Consider the following 21,372-nt stretch of genomic DNA (forward strand, 5'->3'; position numbering starts at 1 on the left):
AACCTCTCTTATTAGTCATATTTAATAAATTTTTATTTGAGTAGCTTTATTCAGCAACAAATATAAATTGAGCTGCTGCTTCTTTTTTTTTTAGATTTTATTTATTTATTTGTCAGAGGGAGAGCGGCAGGCAGAGGGTGAAGCAGACTCCCCACTGAACAAGGAGCTGGATGTGGGGCCTTATCCCAGGACCCTGTGATCATAGCCAAAGGCAGACACTTAACTGACTGAGCCACCCACGCATCCCTATATTGAGCTCCTGTGTTGTACATGGCATTAAATAACACTATTAATTTATTCTCCCTGAGTATGCCAAAAACATTTTGTTGAGGAAGTGCCAGAAAATTTTCTGTAATTCAGGTCACTATTAAAAATGACTCTTCTGAAATCAAGTCTAACCATGCTGTTCCCCTCTTAAGGTGAAACTGTGTAAAGTGACAGTGATAGGGTTCATATGAAGTTATGAGACAACATAGTACTGAGTGATTAAGAGCACGGCTTGGAATCAGACAGACCTAATTTTGAATTCTGTCTCCACCACCTTCTGGCTTAAGTTGTTCAACTTCTTTAAACTTTAAGTTCCTTATCTGTAAAATGAGAACACTATATAGGATTTTATGAGATTTAAATGATATTACATATCAAGTATTTGAATAGTGCTAGGCACATTATAAATGCTCCTTGCTTGGTAACTAGTATTTTTCTTGAATTTGGTAGACGGCATGTTTGTTCCTCACTGCTTTTTTTTTTTTTTTTAATCTGAGTTATGAATGTCACATATATTTCTTCTGAGTTGAATGTATTACTATCAGTCTCTTGCTTGACTCTGTCCCTAGGCAAATGGGGAAATGGAGAACGAGAAAAATTGGACCAGTAGTGTCTGAGGGTGAGGAGAAGCCAGGCCTCCTTGGGTTCCCAGCTCCATGCTTCATCCTCTGTAGCACACATTTAAGCACATGATTGAAGCATTGTGTATTTTCAAGTAATATCGCTATTTGTGGAAGGTGGCTAAATACGTACCTAATATTTTTAGATTTAATTGTTGAAGTTAATCACAGAAAAATCTCTATTCTTTGCTACCTTATATATTCAGTATTATCTAAATGTCAGTTCATGTTTTAGTCCTTGTACCTCTCCAGCCTTACCTTGCACATTTCCCATCTCATAAAATACATTCCAGTTGCACCAGCCTTTGGATTCCTCACCCCGGTCTCGTGTCCACCCGGAGGTCTTAACACAGCTCTTCATGCTGCCCAGCACACTTTTTCTTTGGTGCTCTGAATTGTGTGACTTTGTCTCCTATGTACTATGTCACTCCTTCATGCCAGTGTCGTCTCAGGGAGAGCCTGTCCCCACCATAGGCATTCCCTTCCACTTACCCTGTTTACTTCTTTTAGAATGTATCACTAATGTAATTTCCATTCTTAATTTATGTTTGTCTCCTGTCCTAAAATGTGGGCTCCACAAGCATGGGAATCCTCGTTGCTTCGTTTACTTTGGTGCTCACAACTTTCTGTTTACCTTTGTATTCATGACTCCAGATGCTGCCTGGCATATATAGGAGATCAATAAATATTTATGAGTGAATAAATGAAAAGAATGAGTCACTAGACTAAAAGTTCTTTATGTCAAAGAAGCAATAGTTGTTCATTTCAAATTAGCAAATAGGACATAACTCTTCCATAATAGTGATTTGGTCAGTTCAAGGAAGACGTATCTTTTGAAAAAAAGTTTCTCATGACAATAAAGCAGTTAAATATCAGGATTTGTGTGAAAAGTTAGGTTTCTTTTTTTTTTTTTCCCTCTTTTTTTTTTTTTTTAAGTGAGCAGGGGGGTGCTGTGGGGAAACAGAGGGAGAGAGAGAATTTTATGCAGGCTCCACCCCCAGTGTGGAGCCCAATGCAGGGCTTGATCTCAAAATGCTGAGATCATGACCTGAGCAGAAATCAGTGGTCGGACGTTTAACAAACTGAGCCACCCAGGTGCCCCAAGTTAACTGCATTTTTAACAATGTATTATTCACCTACTGTGAAGACTGCTTGAATATCCATATACTGTCTAAGAAATTATCTTATTATTTTATGAAGTTGTCTTCGTAACTCTTCAGAATAAAATAGCTCTTAATAGTTCTTAGGAGCAAAATATATATTAATATATTCTGGGTAATAGGAATATTTGCCTGTTATAAATTATTTTGATGAAAGGGTTCATAATTACCTTAGCAAAATACACAATTGTTTAATAAACAATAGTTACGTACTCACATCTCTTGAGTTGGAAGTAGAATGGTTATTCAAGTGTGTGTCATTATTAGGCTTCTCAATTTCTAATTTGCCTCTAATTTGTTGAAGAATATGGGTCTTACTAACAAGTGACCCAGTTGAGCTATAAATGTACAACATTTATCAATATCTCAGCCGGAAACAATTTATTGAGGTCTTGAAAAGTAGAGTTTATTTGTTCTTTGAGATAATGTAAAATTACTCCTGTGTCAAGTTAATGAACAGTCTTTATAGCCGAAGAAAAGTGTACCCTGTAGAATTGATTTGTTTGTTTGGTAGTTTCAGCTCAGTTTGAAGGCGATTGTAAGGAATATAGTATCTGTTCTAAGAATGTAAGAAATAAATTTCTGTTACAAGAATATTACATTATAAGTTATATCCTTTTTTGAGGATCCTTGGAAGGAAGTTTTTATGGTATAGTATGAAAATAGAGATACTTCCTTAAATATATTTTTTTCTTACCTAAAGACATTGTGAACCATGTAATAGAGTAGGTTTTCTCTTTTGTATATTTGAGCCAAAATTTATGACCAAAACACAGCAAATACAGAATTGGTCTTTTGATCTTAGATTTTTACTTAGATTTTTAGTCTTTTTTTCCCCCATCCATTCCCTAGCTGTGGTTTATTTCCTTGTTTTTGTTTTCTTTCTTAATTATAGTTTATATTCTCATGTTATAATTTATGTATTCTTCAGTGCTACTTAAATGTTCTCCAGAATCTGTTGTTATGGGGGTGGGAGACAGCATATAAATGAACAAACGTATTTAGGGAACATCTCTATAAATTAAGGCAAAGTCAAATACAAAGATGAGTAAGATATGTTCCATCCTTTTGTAGTGACATTTGAACACATAATAAGAATACAAAATACTGTGTGATTAGTATTATGATAGAAAGCTATCATAATAGTTTCAGAAGACCGGATTTCCTTCTCGCTATAAAGAACATTTTTCAAAATAATATTTCAGGATACATCCAGTTATATAGCCATTTTTTCCCCAAGACTGGCAGTCCAGGTTGCATTTTCTTATCCTCTTTGCTGAGCCCACACTGGTTTATCTTTAAGAATTATGTATTCTAGGGGCGCCTAGTGGGTTAAGCTTCCGACTCTTGGTTTAGACTTAGGTCATGCATGATCCATGGGTCTTCAGATTGAGCTCTTCCCCTCGTAGGGCTCCACACTCAACAGGGAGTCTGCTTGAGATTCTCTCTCTCCCTCTCTCTCTGCCCCTCCCCCTGCTCACCTGTGTGCAATCTCTCTAAATAAATAAAATCTTTTTTTTAAAAAGAATTATTTATTCTTAAGTTCATTTGTCTTAGATTTTTAATTAAAACAAGGGTATTTCATAACCCTCACATTCATTTTCTTTAGTCTTTTTCCTAACAGTCTTGTTTTGGGAATTCTTGTAGAATTTAGAAATTCTGAGCTATAGCATGAGTGTAGTGAATTCTATACTCAGCCTAAGACTTAACCATAGATAAATCCCTGCTTTTCACCATCTGATGTAATCTATGTGCCATCATAGAACCTTACCATTTTTCTCTAAATTCTTTTTTTTAAAGATTTATTTATTTATTTTAGAGAGAGAGTGCACATTTGGGGAAGCCGGGCCAGTGGGAGAGGAAGAGAATCTTCAAGCGGACTTCCTGCTGAGTGCAGACCCATATCCAGGGCGGGGCTCTGCTTGGCTCCATCTCAAGACCCCTGGATCATGACCTAAGCCTAAACCCAGAGTCCAAAGCTTAACCCACTGAGCCACCCAGGCTCCCCTTTCTTTAAATTCTTAATTTAGATCTCTTCAGAGAAACGTGCTTTCTAAAGTTTACCAGTAAGATTGATTGAAATTTTATAGATAACTACTCTTTGATGTTTATTTCATTTATTTAATCATTCTATTCAAAAGATTGTATAATATGTACTAGGAAATGTGGCTAGATAGGATTTATTGAGAGTTGTATTTTAAACATATTATTCAGATTCAAAATATCTGTATAAGAATACTTTTTTGACTTGATTTTTAAGTCCTACCACATTTTGAAATGTATCGAATGAAAGTCAGTAGTTGACAATGCTTAACTAAAATTTTCTTTTTCATCCACAGGTTTTTGGAAATGCTCCGCCAAATACAATGACAGAAAAATTTTCTGACCTTCTGCAGTTCACAACCCAAGTCTCACGATTGATGGTGACAGAAATTCGAAGGAGAGCATCAAACAAATCCACAGGTATTTTTACTGAAACCAGCAAAAACTATTTGAATAGGCTATTTGGTAAAAGTGCTATTAAAATTAAAGAGAAAATTGAGCCAGTTTTATCCACGTGGGTTTTAATTACCTGTCCCTCACTCTCTGCTGTTGGTTGGTTCAATATTTCCCTTCAAGTGGAGCAGTTGTACTCAAGGACATCATCCTTGGACCTCCCATCCCCACCCCCGCTCTCCCAAAAACTCTGTTTCCTTCTGAACAAAATCCAGATTCCTACCATGACATTCAAGGCAAATCCTAGATCTGGCCATCTGAATTTTTTTTTTAAGTCCATGTTTTATTTCTTGTTTTCTTTTCTATATTTCAACCAAATGAAGCTGCTTGTAGTCATGAACATATCAGTGTTCTTATTTTTATCCTTTACTTATGATGGTTCACCCAGAAGGGAGACTCTGTCCCCAACCCCCGACACCAGTATGTCTAAATCTTTGAAGTTTGGATTAAATCACACCTCTTTGATGGAATGTTTCTTAATTCCCTTAATCAAAAGAAAAGCTTTCTCTTTGGAACTGCTCTTTGTTTCTCAGTTCCACCAGTGGTTATTTATGTGTGTGTCTTTATCTTCCTATTAGACCATAAACTGCTTAGGGTCTTTAACCTATAATCTTTACATATAGTCGGCTTTTTATGAATGCTTCCTGAATAACTGTTCTTATTCATAATTAGGTAATTTTAAACTTCATAAGGTATCATCCCTTTACCCAAAATTAAAATAAGCTTTCTTGATTTTATTTACCATTAGTCATTTTCTAACTTAACAGTATGTCTGAGGGATTTTTATCTTGACTTTGTTTTATTTTGTTATTTTGGTTTTGTAATGATCATTTGAGTGGTAGCTTTCTTATTGAAGCATTAGACTGATAAATTGATTATTTAAATTCTCTTTATAATGTCCCTTTGGACAATCACTTACCTTTTCAGGCCATCAAATTATTATTTTTCCAATACTAACAGTAAAGCTTTTGTTCAACAATCTTCTTTTTAAATTTATTCTTTATTAACATGATATAGTCACGTACTTAAGGTCAGATAATTAAAAGGTTTATTGAAAATGGCATCTCCCTTCTGCCATCCTAGTTCAACTCCATTTCTCACACTTATTTAAAAAAAAATTTTTTTTTATATTTACTTCTGTGTCTCTAAATTATGTGCTTACCGTGTGTGCCCTTGTTTTTTTACGTTTAGATGCTATCTTTTGACTTCCCACAAAAGAAAAAAAAGAAAAAGTCTTTAGAGACTTTCACTCTCTAAAGCTTACCACCACTGCCTGTACTTGCGTGCTTCCTAAGCCCCTCCAATATTGCACTGTCATAATTTGATTAGATCAGTATTATCTTGTATAGACTGTGAAACACTATTTTAAGATGAATCCTATGGTATTCTGTGATTTCTTTTCTTGAAAACTTCTTTTCCACCTGCAACTGAGTTAATAATTGCCTGTTTTTTATTTACTAGATTTTCATCACACATTCGTCCCCTATTGCTAAAATGTTTTTCTGAATCTCCCCTCAATATGATTGAAGGCATCAGATATTCCCTCAGTTTCATCTTGCAAATAGCTCTTCCATAACTTTCTGGCTTGCGTTAATCCGTTAATCCGTGTTGGTTGCTCCCTAGGCCAGCTGCACAGCTGTCCTTTTTACATTTCCACTCACGTCGTCTGGGATGTCTTTTCCACTTTGTGATGGAGCCTGTTTCCTGAATCTCCAGGCGTCTTTTTTTCTCAAACTAACATTTTCATTTTTGTTGAGGCATCTTTTCCAGCAGCTTTCTGAGAAAAAGATGTAGGAAAGTTACCATTTAAGGTTTTGGGTTTTATGTGCGTATGTGTGTTTTGTTTTGTTTTGTTTTTTTAGAAATCCCATTAGTGAAAAAAATTTTTGACTGTTACTGTGTAAGATGGGTTCCTTTCTTTTTGTCAAGGAAGGTGATGGCTTTAGGCTTGACAGCCTTTCAAGTACCAGGGCTTAGAACAACACGTCCTATAGCGTGGCTTTATTGCAGAATGGGGAAACATAAAACCAAGGGTTCAGCAAGAAGAAAGAAGGCACAGGTCTACCACCCTCATTATCTCACAGAAAAGTGTGCTTGGAAAATCCTGACGCCCCTCTGTTCCTGAAGTACAAACATAAATGCGATCTTAGCAGTGAAGACATAAACAAACTGCTTATGATCTAGGCTGTTTGAGTACCGGATTGGAATGTCTTTTGGATGTTTATAGGAGCTGTTTGCAGATCCTCGCTGTTTAGCCCCAGGAGACTTTGGGGCCTAGGGGAAGTTACAGGCCCTCCTACCAGAGAGCGGAAGCTGCCAGTGTCATGGGAAGTTGAGTTTGGGTCTAGCAACTCCCTTGGGGATGTGGTCGGTAGGGGGTGTCTTAGCTAGGTTCTTCTCCAGGCAGCCCAGGAGGAGCTCTCAGGGTCATTTTGGAAAATCTTGCAGCGTGCCTTACATTTATCCCCCTTCCAGTGGGTATCAGATACTAGGTTGGAAATCATTTTATGTGAGAATTTAAAAATAATTTCTCCTTCATATTCTGGACTCCTACACTGCTATTGAGAAATCTGAAGCTACCTAGATTGTTATTTCTTTCTGTGACCTGCTTTATTTATTTATTTATTTATAACACTTAGGATCCTTTCTTTGGCCCTCCTGTTCAAAAATTTTATGATAACATGCCTTGGAAGCATACATTCTTGTATATTATGCTGAGTACTTATTGGACTTTGAAGCTGGGAAATCTGGGAACCCCTTGTTTTATCCTTTAACTTTGGGAAAATTTTGTGAATTATTTGTATAATGATGTCCTCCACTCAGTTTTCTTTTTCTAGTCAGATGTACCGCTGAGACTGTCCCTCTCCTTTTCTTTTTTTCTCTTATTTTGTGTTTTTGGTTTTCGACCCTATCAGTTTTTACCATCCATCCCTTCTGTGGAGGGTTTTTTCTTTTTTTTTAAATTTGTGACGTTATAATTTTAATTCCTAAAGAGTTTCTTTTTCTATTGGTGTCTATGCTTTCGTAGATGCTTTTTAAGCTCTGTTTCTTTCAGGTTGTCTTTTTTGTGAATTTGCTTTTGTCTGTCTTTTAGGTTAGAGAACTTCCCTGGCCATCTGCTCCTGTGTAAGCATGGAGCCTTCGAAAGCTGCTGGCTAGCTCTGCAGTTGTGGGTGGGGCTTGAAACTGGGCATCAGCAGAGTGTGATCTTGTTAGGCTGTTCTGTTGACTCTCTCCCCTGAGCTAGGCAGAGTCCCCAGTGAAGAATGTCCAGTTGCTACTTGGAAGATACATATCTGTCTCTCAGCATTTTGGAAGCCGAGTAGGGGAAAGGTCTGAGGACCCTCAGCATTCAGTGTGTACGCTTCTGTTGGATCTCCAGGAGCCCACAGCTGTGTCCCTCACTCCTACCCCAGCCCTAACACATTCCTCACTGTTCCTAGTGAGCAAACCTCCAGTCTGGTGCCCACATGGTGGCATCTGGGGGGGTCTCATGCTCTTTGACATACTTTTACCAGGCCTTCTGTGTACACGCCCACGTTTATCTCTGCTTCCAAAGGTACCTGGTGCCCCCAGTTCCTGAGCCTCTTGGGGGTCCTGTTGTAGTTTAGTTGCTTTTTCATTTTTCCTGCGTTTGCTTTAAGATTCTAGAGTTTGCTAAATCAGTTACCACTAACCTCTCTGCTATTTTAGTATCCAAAATGTTGCTTTCATCTTTCCTATTCTCTTTGTCCTTATGGGTTTAGGCTTTTTGAAAAAATCCTTTTATAACCATTTTAGTGGGTGTATTAATCTGCTCAAGCTGCCATAACAAAATACCATAGACCAGTGACTTAAATAACAGAAATATTCCTTCACAGTTCTGGAGCCTGAAAGTCTAAGATCACAGTGCCAGCATGATTGGTTTCTGGGGAGAACTCTCTTCCTGACTTGCAAACAGCACCATCTCAATGTGGCCTCACCTGGAGGAGAGAGAGAGCGAGCTCTGGTGTCTCTTCTTATAAGGGCATTAATCTGATCATGAGGACCCCCACCATGATGACTGCATGTGAACCCTATGTATTTCTCAGAGGCTCCATCTCTGATACCATCACATTAAGAGTTAGTGCTTCAACATAGGAATTTGAGGGAGAGGGGCACAATTCAGTCCATAGATGTGGGGCTTCGGGAGAAAGCAGATAAATGCATGTGCACAACCTTCCGTCTAACTGGAGCCCATTATGGAGTCTCTGGAGCAAAAGCCATTAAAATATTTTTAGATCGAGGGACTAAATCTCTTATTCAGAAGCAGTACCTTATATTAATTGATGTATGGATTTTAAAGTGAGATGATTTTATTTATACTTGCAGTCCTTAAAGCAAGTTCAGTGAAAGAGGTAGTACGATAGTTTAAGGTAACCTTCCACCACTGTCTTCTCCTATCTCCACACACAGTAGGACTGCATCCTTTTTGTCTTTCCTGATTTCAGTGATTCCTGTAGAACAGAGAAGTTGCTCTTAAATATAAGATTTGTGTGTTTTATGCCTTTTTAGCTTTTTTAAACAGGTAACATGAAGGGAAATTTCTCTGTTCTATCTTCACTCCTGTATTGAATTTTCTTTCTTGAGTGAGATCCCTAGATTAGAATAAAATATTCCCCAAACTGTATTTGTACTTGCTTTTCTGTTGCTGTCTTTTAAATACCTAATCTGCATGTTTGTAGAAAACGCTTTTCTGCACTAGAGATTTGTTTTCGTAAATCCTCTTATGATTTTACATACATAGGGTAGGTTTTCGACATGATGAAAAGTATCTTAAATGGAGTACAAGATGTCTTATTGTTAAATACGGTAACAGTTACACAAGTTGTTTGTTTTTTTTTTTTGTTAACTTTTTACATTGAAATAATTCTAGACTCACCGGAAGTTGCAAATATAGTACATAGAGCCCCCAGAGCCTCTCCTCCATTGGTGACTTCTTGATTTCCAGGTATTTTTAAGATATATTTTTCCAGATCATGTAATTCCATACAATTTTTAAACTTTTGAAATTTATTAACTTCAGAATCCATTGAATTGAAATTCAGTTCAATTTTTGTAGATATTATCTCCACAAGAGAAACCTTTCCTGATCACCCAATCTCAGATAGATGCTTTATGCTCTACCCCCACACCAGTGAGTATTTTATTCAGTCACCTTGAGCGCTTCCTATAGAGCTTTGTCCTCTGGAGGTATCTCGTTTACTTAATTTTATTGTCTGTTGTGTTCACCCCTGGGTCACCTAGAGGACTACTTGTCACAGATGAGGTGCTCAAAAAGTCTTCACTGATTTTTGATAGAGGATTTCTCTGTTTGGTTATTTATTTTTTTAAATGCTTTGAGAATTGGAGTAGTGTTAGAAAAGCCAGACTTACTGATGTTTGAGAGAAAAGCATAATTTTGGAGTATCTCCTTCGTCAGTCTTATAGACCTCTGGCTGTGGGAATCCTTGTTCTTTTATTTTTAGTCTTTAATGTTGGAAGTTTCTTTTGGTCAATATTGTTATCAAACTTGGGTGGAGGGGCGCCTGGGTGGCTCACTCATTTAAGCAGCTGCCTTGGGCTCAGGTCATGATCTCAGGGTCCTGGGTTGGAGCCCTGCCTTGGGCTCCCTGCTCAGCGGGGAGTATGCTTCTCCCTCTGCCCCCGCCCCTGCTCATTCTCTCTCTCTCTCTCTCTCTCTCTCTCTCTCTCGTTTTTTCTCTCTCTCAAATAAATAAAAGTCTTTAAAAAAAGATACTTTGGAGATTTTTTGATCTTTTGATTTTTCTAGTAAAAAAATTTCAAGATCCCTAGGTTGATTCTAAATCATCTTTTTTTAAGATTTTATTTATTTATTTGAGAGAGAGAGAGAGCATGAGTAGGGGTGGACAGGGGGGAAAGCAGACTCTGCGCTGACCTCGGAGCCCAGTGCAAGCCCAACCCTGAGCTTGATCCTAGGACCCTGAGATCGTGGTCTGAGCTGAAATCAAGAGCCCACTGCTTAACCAGTTGAGCCAGCCAGGTGCCCCTGAGTCATCCTACTTCATGTATATCCCATTCTCATTTTCTGATTGACTGATTCTTATTGCAGTAAAAAACACATAACATGAGATTTACCCTCCTAACAAATTTTTAAGTATATTGTACGGCTCGCTTTAACCGCGATGTCGAACAGCAGATCTCCTGACCTTTTTTATCTTGTATAACTGTTACTTTGTACTCACTGAACAGCAACTCCCCATCTCCTCCCAGCCTTTGGCATTATTCTAACTTTTTGTTTCTATGAGTATGGCTACTTTTGATACCTTACATGACCTTTTATTGCACAGGAAGTTATCATTGAAAGTAATTTTGCTATAATTCACATGCACATCATTTTTCTCCAGAAATTGAGCCCTCTATTATTCATTTGAAAGTTGTCTGTATTTGTTGTGCATCGCGGCAAGGTTATTTTTTCAGGACTCCTCTGAATTTGGTATGAAGTACTTGTTATTTTGTTACCTAATTACCACTCACATATCAAGTCTTTTTATCAGATCGCTCCTAACATGGATTGTAGATATCTCAGTAGGAAGATATTCTTATCTGCAATTCTGTTGTTTGAATCCATCCATCAGAAGTTAGTAAAAATAGAAACATGCAAAATGGATACAAGGACTGATGTGTAATGTATGAAGGCGACTTGACAGTTCTAGTTTTCTCTCTCTCTCCCATAATTCTCTCTTGTTGCCTCCGTGTAGCTTTTGTTAAAAATAGGTAGTGGCCCTCACTAATTTGAGAAAATTTATAATTTTGTGGCCATATTGTGTACAGGGTATAGCTTAAGATTTTTTCCTACCTCTTTTAGTTGTTTTTTAAGTTCAGTTATGCAGTCTGCTTAGTTGTAAGGGAACGTGGTCCGTATGTGTCACTGAAGCAAAAAATCTCCATCCATGTAAAAATAGTATCTTCAGTTTATTATTAATGACATCACTGTGTGATAGGTGCTGCTGTTAAATACAGTGGGCGGCGGCCTGGTGATGGAGAAGCTGGTGGATGCTTACCACAATTGGTGTCTTACACAGCATCTGTGGTGGGATTAGTGCAATGTAGTGAATCCCCAAGTAGACAACCCAGCCTCTTTTTTTAAACAGAAAAACAGTGTGCCCCGCTGTCCTCCAAGGATTTCAAAGCCACAACACCCTCAGGTAATTTTATTCCCAAGGTGTGGTTGTGTATTATCAAATGAGAAAAGAGCATGGAAGCTATGAGTTCTAATACTATTTTTCTTACTAACTTGTGGAAGTTTTTTTGGGATGGGAAAGAGTTTCTAGGGCTTGGTTTCTTCATTAATGAAAAAAAATATAATAATACTATTGATGTGTTTCACATTATCATCCTGTTGCATAAGTTTGAAAATGACAAGGCTTTAAATGCAAAGGAAAAAATGTATTGCACTAAGTTTTGCATTCTGATGTTCTGAATATTGTCTAACTGAATTCACTTATATTCTGTCTTTAAATTTCTTTTAAAATTGTCTGCCTTCTATTACTTAATCTAATAATGAGCTCTACTAACTCCATTTCTGTATTTTTCAGTAAACTATATGTATTGAAATGCAGTGTGAAAGCTAAAGCTTGAATCAAATGATTGGTAACTCTCAAGATGGACTAATATTAATATGTTCCTTTCATTAACTTTTATAACCTTAAGTTAAATCAGTTAAATTTGTATTTGTTAAATATTAGTGAAATTGAAAGATCCTTAAAAAAAATTTTTTTTTCTTGAAGTGTTTTTCTTTCAAAGTTTTAAGAAACTATAATTTGTGGAGGTTTAATTTAAAATTACTTTCTAGTATACATAATTTTTTTAAAGATCTCACCGAATGTTCAAGACTTTTACAGTGAGCTTCTTGGCTCATTTAAAATAAAAAGTGGGAGATCCCATTAAGGTGTTTTGAATGGCAACATACTGAAATAAATAGGTGAGAATAAAATAGACTTGTGAATACATTTGCTATATAAAAATCCTTTGTCAATGAGGTCTTCTCCCCATTCTTCTCAAAAAAGGATAGTTGTTGTTATTAAGTTGATAAAGTTGTTAGATACTGTTAATAATTACACTGTCTTGATTTTTTTCAATGTTTATTTTCATGTGTATTATTTAATCAGCTCAGCAATCCACTGAACTGTTGTAATGTTTAATAATAATTAGAACATTGAGGGTTTTTTTCAATCTATTATTTGTCTGTTCTTATCTTGAGGAATACCTTAATATTCATTGTCAACCAACACAAGAGTAACCACACATTTGTATAAATGCCCACTGTCGCTCAGATAAATAGAACTCTTGCAAGCCAAGAGTACATTTTTGGTGTTTTGGTTCTCAAAGCATTAGCATTCATTGTTCACAATTGACAACTTACTGAACAGCAGCTGTTGAGTAGCAAAAAATACATATTTGTCCAATTTCCTTTTAACATTAATAGCGTTATGTTAAAAAACATGGGTGGCATTTTAATTCACCCAAAATGTGTCTTATCTATAGCTCTCTAGCTTTCATACCGGGAAGGTAATTTTGTTCATCTCTTCAGCATCTTTCTTCTTTTTGTCCTCTATCAGAAGCGTAGGTGGTATTGACTGATTCATTTACTAATCAATGTTTTTGTTGTTATTGTTATGAAATAGAGTTTTGTTACATTGATTTCATGATGGAATAATCAATTTGAAGACTGCAAGTAGGTTTTTAGTATGTTGAGTTATGAAGTTGGAAATGCACAATTTAAATACCAAAGTTGCCTGACTTGTGCAGAAGCTTAGGAAATGAAAGCACAGCATGTCAGCCGTTGAAAATTTTACTTACTGGAAAGGAGTCATCTTCCTTACACAAGCATTTAATTCCTGTCAAGGAAAGAGGGCTTATGTAATATAGTGTTAAAACCTAGCCCGTTACAGATTTGCAAGGAAAATTTGCAGATCAATTTTTACTAATGATCTCAAACTGTAATTGCTAAAGAATGTTTCTCAGTGACATTCTTTTATTTGTTTGGTCCCCTCTCTACTGAGACTTTCACAATTTAACTAGCCTTAAACATTGCTTTCTTTATATTATTACTCCCCTTCTCAGAACTTTCAGGAATCTGTCATCCATAGTAAACTCAAACACTCTTGATGTTTGTAACAAGTTGAGCTCCAAGTGTCCTTCTTTGACCTCCTTAGCTTGATTTATTCACTCATTTAACAGATATGTATTGACTACCCACTTAGTGCCAGTGATGTGCTTCATACTAGGGATTGGCAGTGAACAAGGCAGACAAGAAGTCTGCTCCCATGGTGTTTATTTTCTAGAGATGGGAGAGAGGGTATACATCAGTGAAAATATGAATACAATAATTTCAACACTTTTAAGATATTGAAATATTAGAAATAAGCCAGGATTCTTTTGGCTTCCCTCTTTTCCAGTAATTTTTTTTTAATCACTATCTTTATCTTAGAGGCTAGACAGCTTGGATTTGAATGTGAGTTCTGTCACATACTAGCTGCGTGTCTCTAGGCAAATTACTCATCCTCTCCATTTCTCAGTTTGTGTTATTATAACAGGTATAATGATAGAAAATAACTCAAAATGTTCTTGTAAAGATTAAGTGAGTTAAATCTTTAAGTACTTTAAAGAGTGTTTGTTATAGTTAAGACTTAGTAAAAATAAGCTATTTAAAATTTTTCCTATTAAAATATTCTTTCAAACGGAAGTATATAAAGATGAAACATGCCCAGCACAGTATCCTGTGTAAGTCTTGTCTTCATTCAATTATTTAATGAAACACTTTTATCTTGTCTTAAATGGAAGAAAAACGTCGAAGGCAACCTAAATTCTATTTATTATACATTTTGCATTTTTATGATGTGTATTAAGTGTACACTAGCAACTTACCAGGTTGATTTTGGTAAGTGAACAGATTGGACTTATTTTCTGACAACTTTAATTCATCTCATATTGATAGAAACATTGATGAACTCTGCTGATGAAATTAAGCACATGCTGCAGGATTTGTCCATTCTCCCTCACCTCTAAAACCATAACTGACTAAATTTACTTTCATAGATTCCTCCAACACTGGCTTTCTGTGCATGGCACTCACTATTCCTACTGTCAGCTGTTTAAGCCCTTCCCCCCCACTGCCTTGCCTTGTGCGAATCACTGGGTTGGCCTCCTGATTTGGGTCACCTCCAGCCAGAGTCTTTGCCCTTCCAGTTTGTCCTACACATCACCACTATGTAGTCTTAGAACGATCCTATCATCATCTACTTTGCTCGAGAAACTACACTCGCCTGCTCTTGCGCAAAGTCAACAGCCTTTAGATTACCTTCCTTCATAAATTGGCTTCGATTTTCTGTCACTACTGTTGATGCTAGACTCTAATTCTCAAAATGCTCTTGTAGAATATTAACACAGTGTTATTACAGTTCTTTGTCTTGGTCTTACTTATTAGGCTCAGTCTTCTATTTACACTTTTGTTTTAATACTGTGCTTTTAATCTCTCTGTTCCCTGCCTTCCCTCCCACTTCCTAGACAAACATATCCTTGTTTTCCAGGTACGTTTAGCTCAAATTTTACCTTACTCATGACTTCTTTTGACTAGCTCATGACATAACTGTCCCTAAAATATATAGGTTGACTCCTCCATTTCTGTATTGATATGATGATATGCTGTAAGATATACCAATAAAATATTGCTCTTTTTAACAGATTTTACATAGAGCATGTAATTGTGCTGATATAAAGCACATGCTTAGTAAATGATCATTTTTTGGCAGGTTTTAAGGAAGAATCTCTTTATATGTGATATCCCCCCACCTCATGGCTTTCCTTTGGTTTTATAGAGGCTGCAAGTCGGGCCATAGTCCAATTCCTAGAAATCAATCAGAGTGAAGAAGCCAGTAGAGGTTGGATGCTTCTGACAACAATTAATTTGTTAGCATCCTCTGGTCAGGTAAGTTCTTTCTTTTTATGATTGATAACTTGACTTTTTTTTCATCCTCTTGGAGTTTTTATCTCAGAATCCAATTGAATTTATCATCGTATCCAAATAAGATTTTGTGATAATCATTGTATTCTTCTAATGCTTCTTACTCTTGATTTCATGCTTCTTACAACATCTTTATGAGAAGGCTTCTGTTTTATAAATTTTACGCCTGAAGAAATGCCTAACTTGAACAGTGTTTTCCATCTTTGTCACATCATAACACACGTGGAAGACGATAGCATGCGTACAGCATGCAGGGCACAGTGGTGGACTTCTGTGACTGTAGGCCAGTAGCCCTGAGCTCTGGCTCCATCTGGTACAGACCAACGCTCCTGTGACCCATGTTAGGGCACTTGCCTTATTATTAATATATTTTTAAGTTTATTAAACACATTTATTCTTTTTAAAAAATATAATTCACATACCATGCAATTCACCCGTTTAAAATGTGTGATTCAGTAGTTTTTTGTACATTCACAGAGTTGTGCACCATCACCACAGTCAATTTCAGAACATTTCATCATCCCAAAAGGAAGCCCTATACCCTTTAGCTATTACACCCCCATTCCCCACCCCCACCACAGTCTTTTTTTAAATTCAGTTAATTAACATATAATTTTATTATCAGTTTCAGAAGTAGAGTTCAGTGATTCATCAGTCTTATATAACACCCAGTGCCGTTCAATCAAGTGCCCTCCTTAATGTCCATCACCCCATTACCCCATCCCCCACCCCCTTCCCTCTAGCAACCTTCAGTTTGTTTCCTGAGATTAAGAGTCTCTTATGGTTTGTCTCCCTTTCTGGTTTTGTCTTGTTTCATTTTTTCCTTTCTTTCCCAATGATCCTCTGCCTTGTTTCTCAAATTCCACATATCAGGGGCACTTGCCTTAGAAGAATTCATCTGAGGTCACTTCGCTAATAAGGAATAAAGGACATGGGAAATGCTTTTAAATTCTTCTAATTTTTATGGAAAATGGGGAAATAGTGACATTTTCAGGATAATATATATCCCTTCCCGCTTGATTTATTTTCTAAATCACCTTTAAAGATCTGCCATGATCTGTATTGCATCTACTTGGTGGTGAGCTATTTGGAGACCTGATTTTTGGCCTGTGATGTGGGCATGGAAGAAGTTTATTCAACCTATTACAGTTCCGAGTAGAATCAAAGTGCGTACCAGTCTTGAGAATGGTTATTATCTAAATACAGTGGGCTTTCAAGCAACTGACATCATTTAATAATGGGATTTACAAAGGTGGCCGTGACACTAGTCATACTATGATGACGGGCTATACCAGAAACAGTGCATATTACTTAGTAACCACATCCTGACACTAGTCACTAGCCTCACGTAGTAGTACTCAGACTTTTTTCCCTTAGGATGATCTGTTTCCCTTTATGTTTGCTGGTTTAGGTTTCTATCTATCTATCTATCTATCTATCTATCTATCTATCTATCTATCTATGTATCTCTCTGTCTATCACAAAAGGAATCAGACCAACATGCTCTGATATACTTGGGACTTTCCAGATTTTAGCCTGGAAGCCCCACACCCAGACAACCCTGATTCCTGGGCAAATGGAGATGTTTATTTACCCCAAGTAACCCTCAGATAGTCCTCAAGAGGCCCATTGTTTCCATGTATCTGTGACCATACTGGAAAACTATCAAAATGTCAATTCTATTTGCTGTTGATGGTAGCTATAAATGCCTCCATACTACTGTACCAAAATTTGGTTTGGTTTAGAATAGCATGTAAAATAATCATTTTTAATTGGAGTATTTCTAAGGGTTTTGTTTTTTTTTTTAAGATTTTTATTTATTTTTTAGAGAGCACGAGTGGGGTGAGGGGCAGAGGGAGAGGGAGAAGCAGACTCTCAACTGAGCAGGGAGCCTAACTCGGGGCTTGATCCCAGGACCCCGAGATCATGACCTGAGCTGAAGGCAGACGCTTAACCGACTAAACCACCCAGGTGCCCCGAAATATTTCTAAGTTTTATTCATACTCATATTTTTATTCATATTGTCTTTCTCAGGTGTGAACAGAAAGTGTGTCATGCCAAAATACCTAACACAGTAGAAAGTCAGTAAATGTGGATTAACTTAAATATGTACAAATGGACAGATTGCCTTAAAAGTGTAAGAAAAGAATCAGGAGAAACGTAATCACTTTTTGAAGAAATTATAGATGTCACCGATTACTAGTTTGGACACCAAGTTATACTTTAGTTTATCAGTTATAAAATAAAAATGAGAAATCATGCCATTTTGCCTAATGAAAAGAGAAAGCTAGTAATAACTAGAAAAAGAGATATTTCCCCCCCCCCCCCGCCCCCCAATGCAGGGCTTGATCCCAGGATTCAGGGCTCGATCCCAGGACCCTGAGCTCATGACCTGAACCGAAGGCAGATGCTTAACGACTGAGCCATCCAGGCACCCTGAAAAAGAGACATTTTAAAAGAAAATTCAGGGTTATATATTTTGAGTTGGCTTTTCTGTTTGCTTACCATTTCCTGTTGGTAGCCATGAGCTACAGAGATGACTAAAACACGTCCTAAATCAGCATATAGATGACAGAGATGGAGTAGATGAAGATAATACTATAAAATGCAATCATGGGGTATATGTAGTGCTATGAAAATAGAAATGTGGAATGCGAGAGTTATAAGTTGTGTAGGTGAGGGTGGGAGGAAGATGAGGAATTAAAGCTTCTGACATGGGCAGACCTTTAAACCGAATGTTAGATACATGGAGACAAGGGGTAACTAGATACAATCATAGTGGAAAGAGCAAAGAATTTTTGAAATATTTAGAGGCAGGAAATGATACTGGATGTGTAGAAAGGGACCAGGTCATGCAAGGGATTGTTCTTTTGTTTGTTTTTTTGTTTTGTTTGTTTGTTTGTAAGAGATTGTTCCTCAGGCTTTCTCTCCTCTCATCACCCTCCTACTGCATTAGTTCAGGCCCCATCTCTCATACGGTTTTCTGTATTAGTTTCCTAATTACCCTTGCTTTCTTGCTCTTTATATCTGATTTAGATCTAGACTACCACCAGCTAATTTTCTGAAATCTGGTCCTGTTATTCCTTTGTAACACTTCACTGGTTCTCCAATGCCAGCAAAATAAAAGTCAAACCAGAGTGGGCGACCATATGCACACATAGGTCATCAGACATGCACACTTGGGGACCATTAAAGCAGCTCTCTCACCAAAGGCAGGTGATGTCAGAGATGAGCTTCAACTGCTTCATGTGTAAAGTAAGGATCATACAATAATAGAACCTCCCTTGTAGGCTGATGGAGGAATAGATAAGATAATTAAAGTGCTTAGCCTTATGCCTGTTTTATAATTAACACTCGTTAAAGATTAGACATTAATCTTGTGGCTTTTCAGGAATTAACAATTTTGGTCTCAGCTTCCTGAAACATACTGTACCATAGAGTTCAGCCTCCTATGTATCTTCCAGGTGGTCTTTCCCCTCTTAATTCCTCTACTTTTCAATTCCATTCCTGGCAGTGGTGATCATTCCCTTCTATATTAGCCTGTGTGTACTATCATTGCTACACTTAAGAGATTAAATCATAGTTGAAGCTGCTTCTGTTAGTAGACTACAGTCTTCTGAAGGGCAGGGGTGCTTTGTCATTGTATGCCCCGTTCCTAGCACACTGCCAGACATACCCTACGCATTCAAAGAATGCTTGATGAAAAAGCTAATAAGCTAAATAGAGATGATGCTAGCCTCTTGATCTCCAGTATGGTAAAAATTTTTATTCCGAACTACACCATGAGAAAATTTGGCAATTATTATAGCATACTTCTTAAAAATACTGAAAGGTTCACTATAAGAAGAAGGTGAAATTTCTTTAGAATTGTTGAAAATGATACAGAGATTTTTTTGTGTGTGTCAGTGATGGCTATTATCCCTCAAGTGTCCTTCCAGCCCCAAGAATGTATAATAAGAATAAAAGTGATAGTCAAGCAACTACTAATACGTAATTTAGTGCTTAATAGATGTCACATTTGTTATACAATGCTTATATTAACTCTAAAACCTATGTGGCATTATATCTGTTTTATAGGAGAGGAAAGTGAGGTCCAGCAAAATTAGTTTGCCCAAGTTTATGGTTAAGTTTTTTTTTTCTGAATCGCAAAGCTTATGTTCTTTGAAACATGCTGCCTCTTAATAAATAAATAAATAAATAAATAAATAAATAGCAAACTTAATAAATAACAAACACATCTCAGTCTTTGAATGAAGCAGACTTGTCCAAATGGAAAGTCAATATTTGTCAGCATGGAGTCTTTTTTAAAATTTTTCAGGCATTTAAAAAGTTATTTTGATATATAATTTTCTGGCTTAAAATTTGTGAGTTAATGATTTAACTTCTGGCTTAAAATTTGTGAACTTCCTTAGCTGTACCGATTACAGTTATATCTGTCTAACTACCTATTCACTTATTTACTGGTTTGTTTTCCAGAAAACCGTGGACTGCATGACAACGATGTCAGTGCCTTCCACCTTGGTTAAATGTTTATATCTGTTTTTTGACCTTCCACATGTGCCTGAGGCCGTTGGAGGTGCACAGAATGAGCTACCTCTAGCAGAACGTCGTGGACTACTCCAGAAAGTTTTTGTACAGGTATGGAAGGTGCTGTTTGCCCATCAATACAGTCTATTTAAAGTGAAACAGGTGCACTCCCTAAAGTGTCTATTCCACGTTCTATAGTATTCCATGGTCTTTATTTATTTTTTTTTTTAAGATTTTATTTATTTGAGAGTGGGAGAGAAGGAGCGTACAAGCTGGGGGAGTGGCAGAGAGAGAGGGAGAAGCAGGCTTCCCACTGAGCAGGGAGCCCAGTGGGGGGCTTGATCCCAGGATCCTGGGATCATCACCTGAGCCAAAGGCAGATGCTTAACCAACTGAGCCACCCAGGCGCCACTTCCGTGCTCTTTATTATTGACTTTATCTCATATAATTGTCACATTTCTTGAATCTGAACACTTTGAGGAGTAATGGAGTGAGGCAGTAACAAGTTTATTTCTTTGGACAGATTCAGCTATTAAGGTTACCTTTGATAAAGCAATAGCATCTCTAAAATGAACTAAGCAAGAAAAACGTCTATGGACAATCATATTAAATTTGGGGTAATATTTCTTAAAATATCAAGAAATCCTGTTTGTTGCTCTAACTACAGGAAATTCCTAGCCTATAAATACTTCACTTGTAAAAGGCAGTGTATTTTAGTGGCTGCGGCCACCTCCTCTGCGCCCTGCTTGTGAAGTCCTTCTTTACCGCTGTTGCTGCTATTTTCATAGCATTAGCAGTTAACCAAGGTTTAAATAGATCTTTGTTAGTTAGCCTGGAAATACTGCCATCATTTTGATATCCTTCCTTGGGAGAAAATTTTCAAAACAAAGTACACCCAAGTGGGATACCGTCTGTCCATGGGACTAATATAGTATTAAAAAAAGCCCACACATTTGACACAAGAGGACAGGTACTGCATCATTTTACTTATGTGAATCCAAAGTGGTCAAACTCCTAGCAAGTAGAATGGTGGTTCCCAGGAGCTGGAGGCTGGGGAACAAGGAGTTGTTGTTCAGTACGTATAGTTTCAGTTTTGCAAGATGAAAATGCTCTAGAGATCTGTTACACAGCAACATGCATGTAATGAACACTATACTTACTGACTAATATGATAACTTTGTGTTACATGTTTCATCTCCATTAAAAAAAAAAAAACCACACCTGTTTGAATTCAGTTCTCTGGAATTACATAACTTAAGATGCAGGTTTTTCACCTCTGAAATAAGGATAATGATAC

General features: G+C 37.0%; 1 protein-coding gene across 1 annotated transcript in view; it reads left to right on the plus strand.

Moving 5' to 3' along the window:
* Positions 1-21,372, plus strand: part of WDFY3 (WD repeat and FYVE domain containing 3) — a 235,221-nt gene that overhangs the window by 66,499 nt on the left and 147,350 nt on the right. The window contains exons 3-5 of the mRNA XM_008693320.2: positions 4,387-4,510; positions 15,403-15,512; positions 20,025-20,186. Of these exons, the coding sequence (XP_008691542.2) occupies positions 4,387-4,510; positions 15,403-15,512; positions 20,025-20,186 (396 nt within the window). The remainder of the gene's footprint in view (positions 1-4,386; positions 4,511-15,402; positions 15,513-20,024; positions 20,187-21,372) is intronic.

The sequence above is a fragment of the Ursus maritimus genome, unplaced genomic scaffold (genome assembly GCF_017311325.1).
Source record: "Ursus maritimus isolate PB19 unplaced genomic scaffold, ASM1731132v1 scaffold_8, whole genome shotgun sequence".
NCBI lineage: Eukaryota > Metazoa > Chordata > Mammalia > Carnivora > Ursidae > Ursus > Ursus maritimus.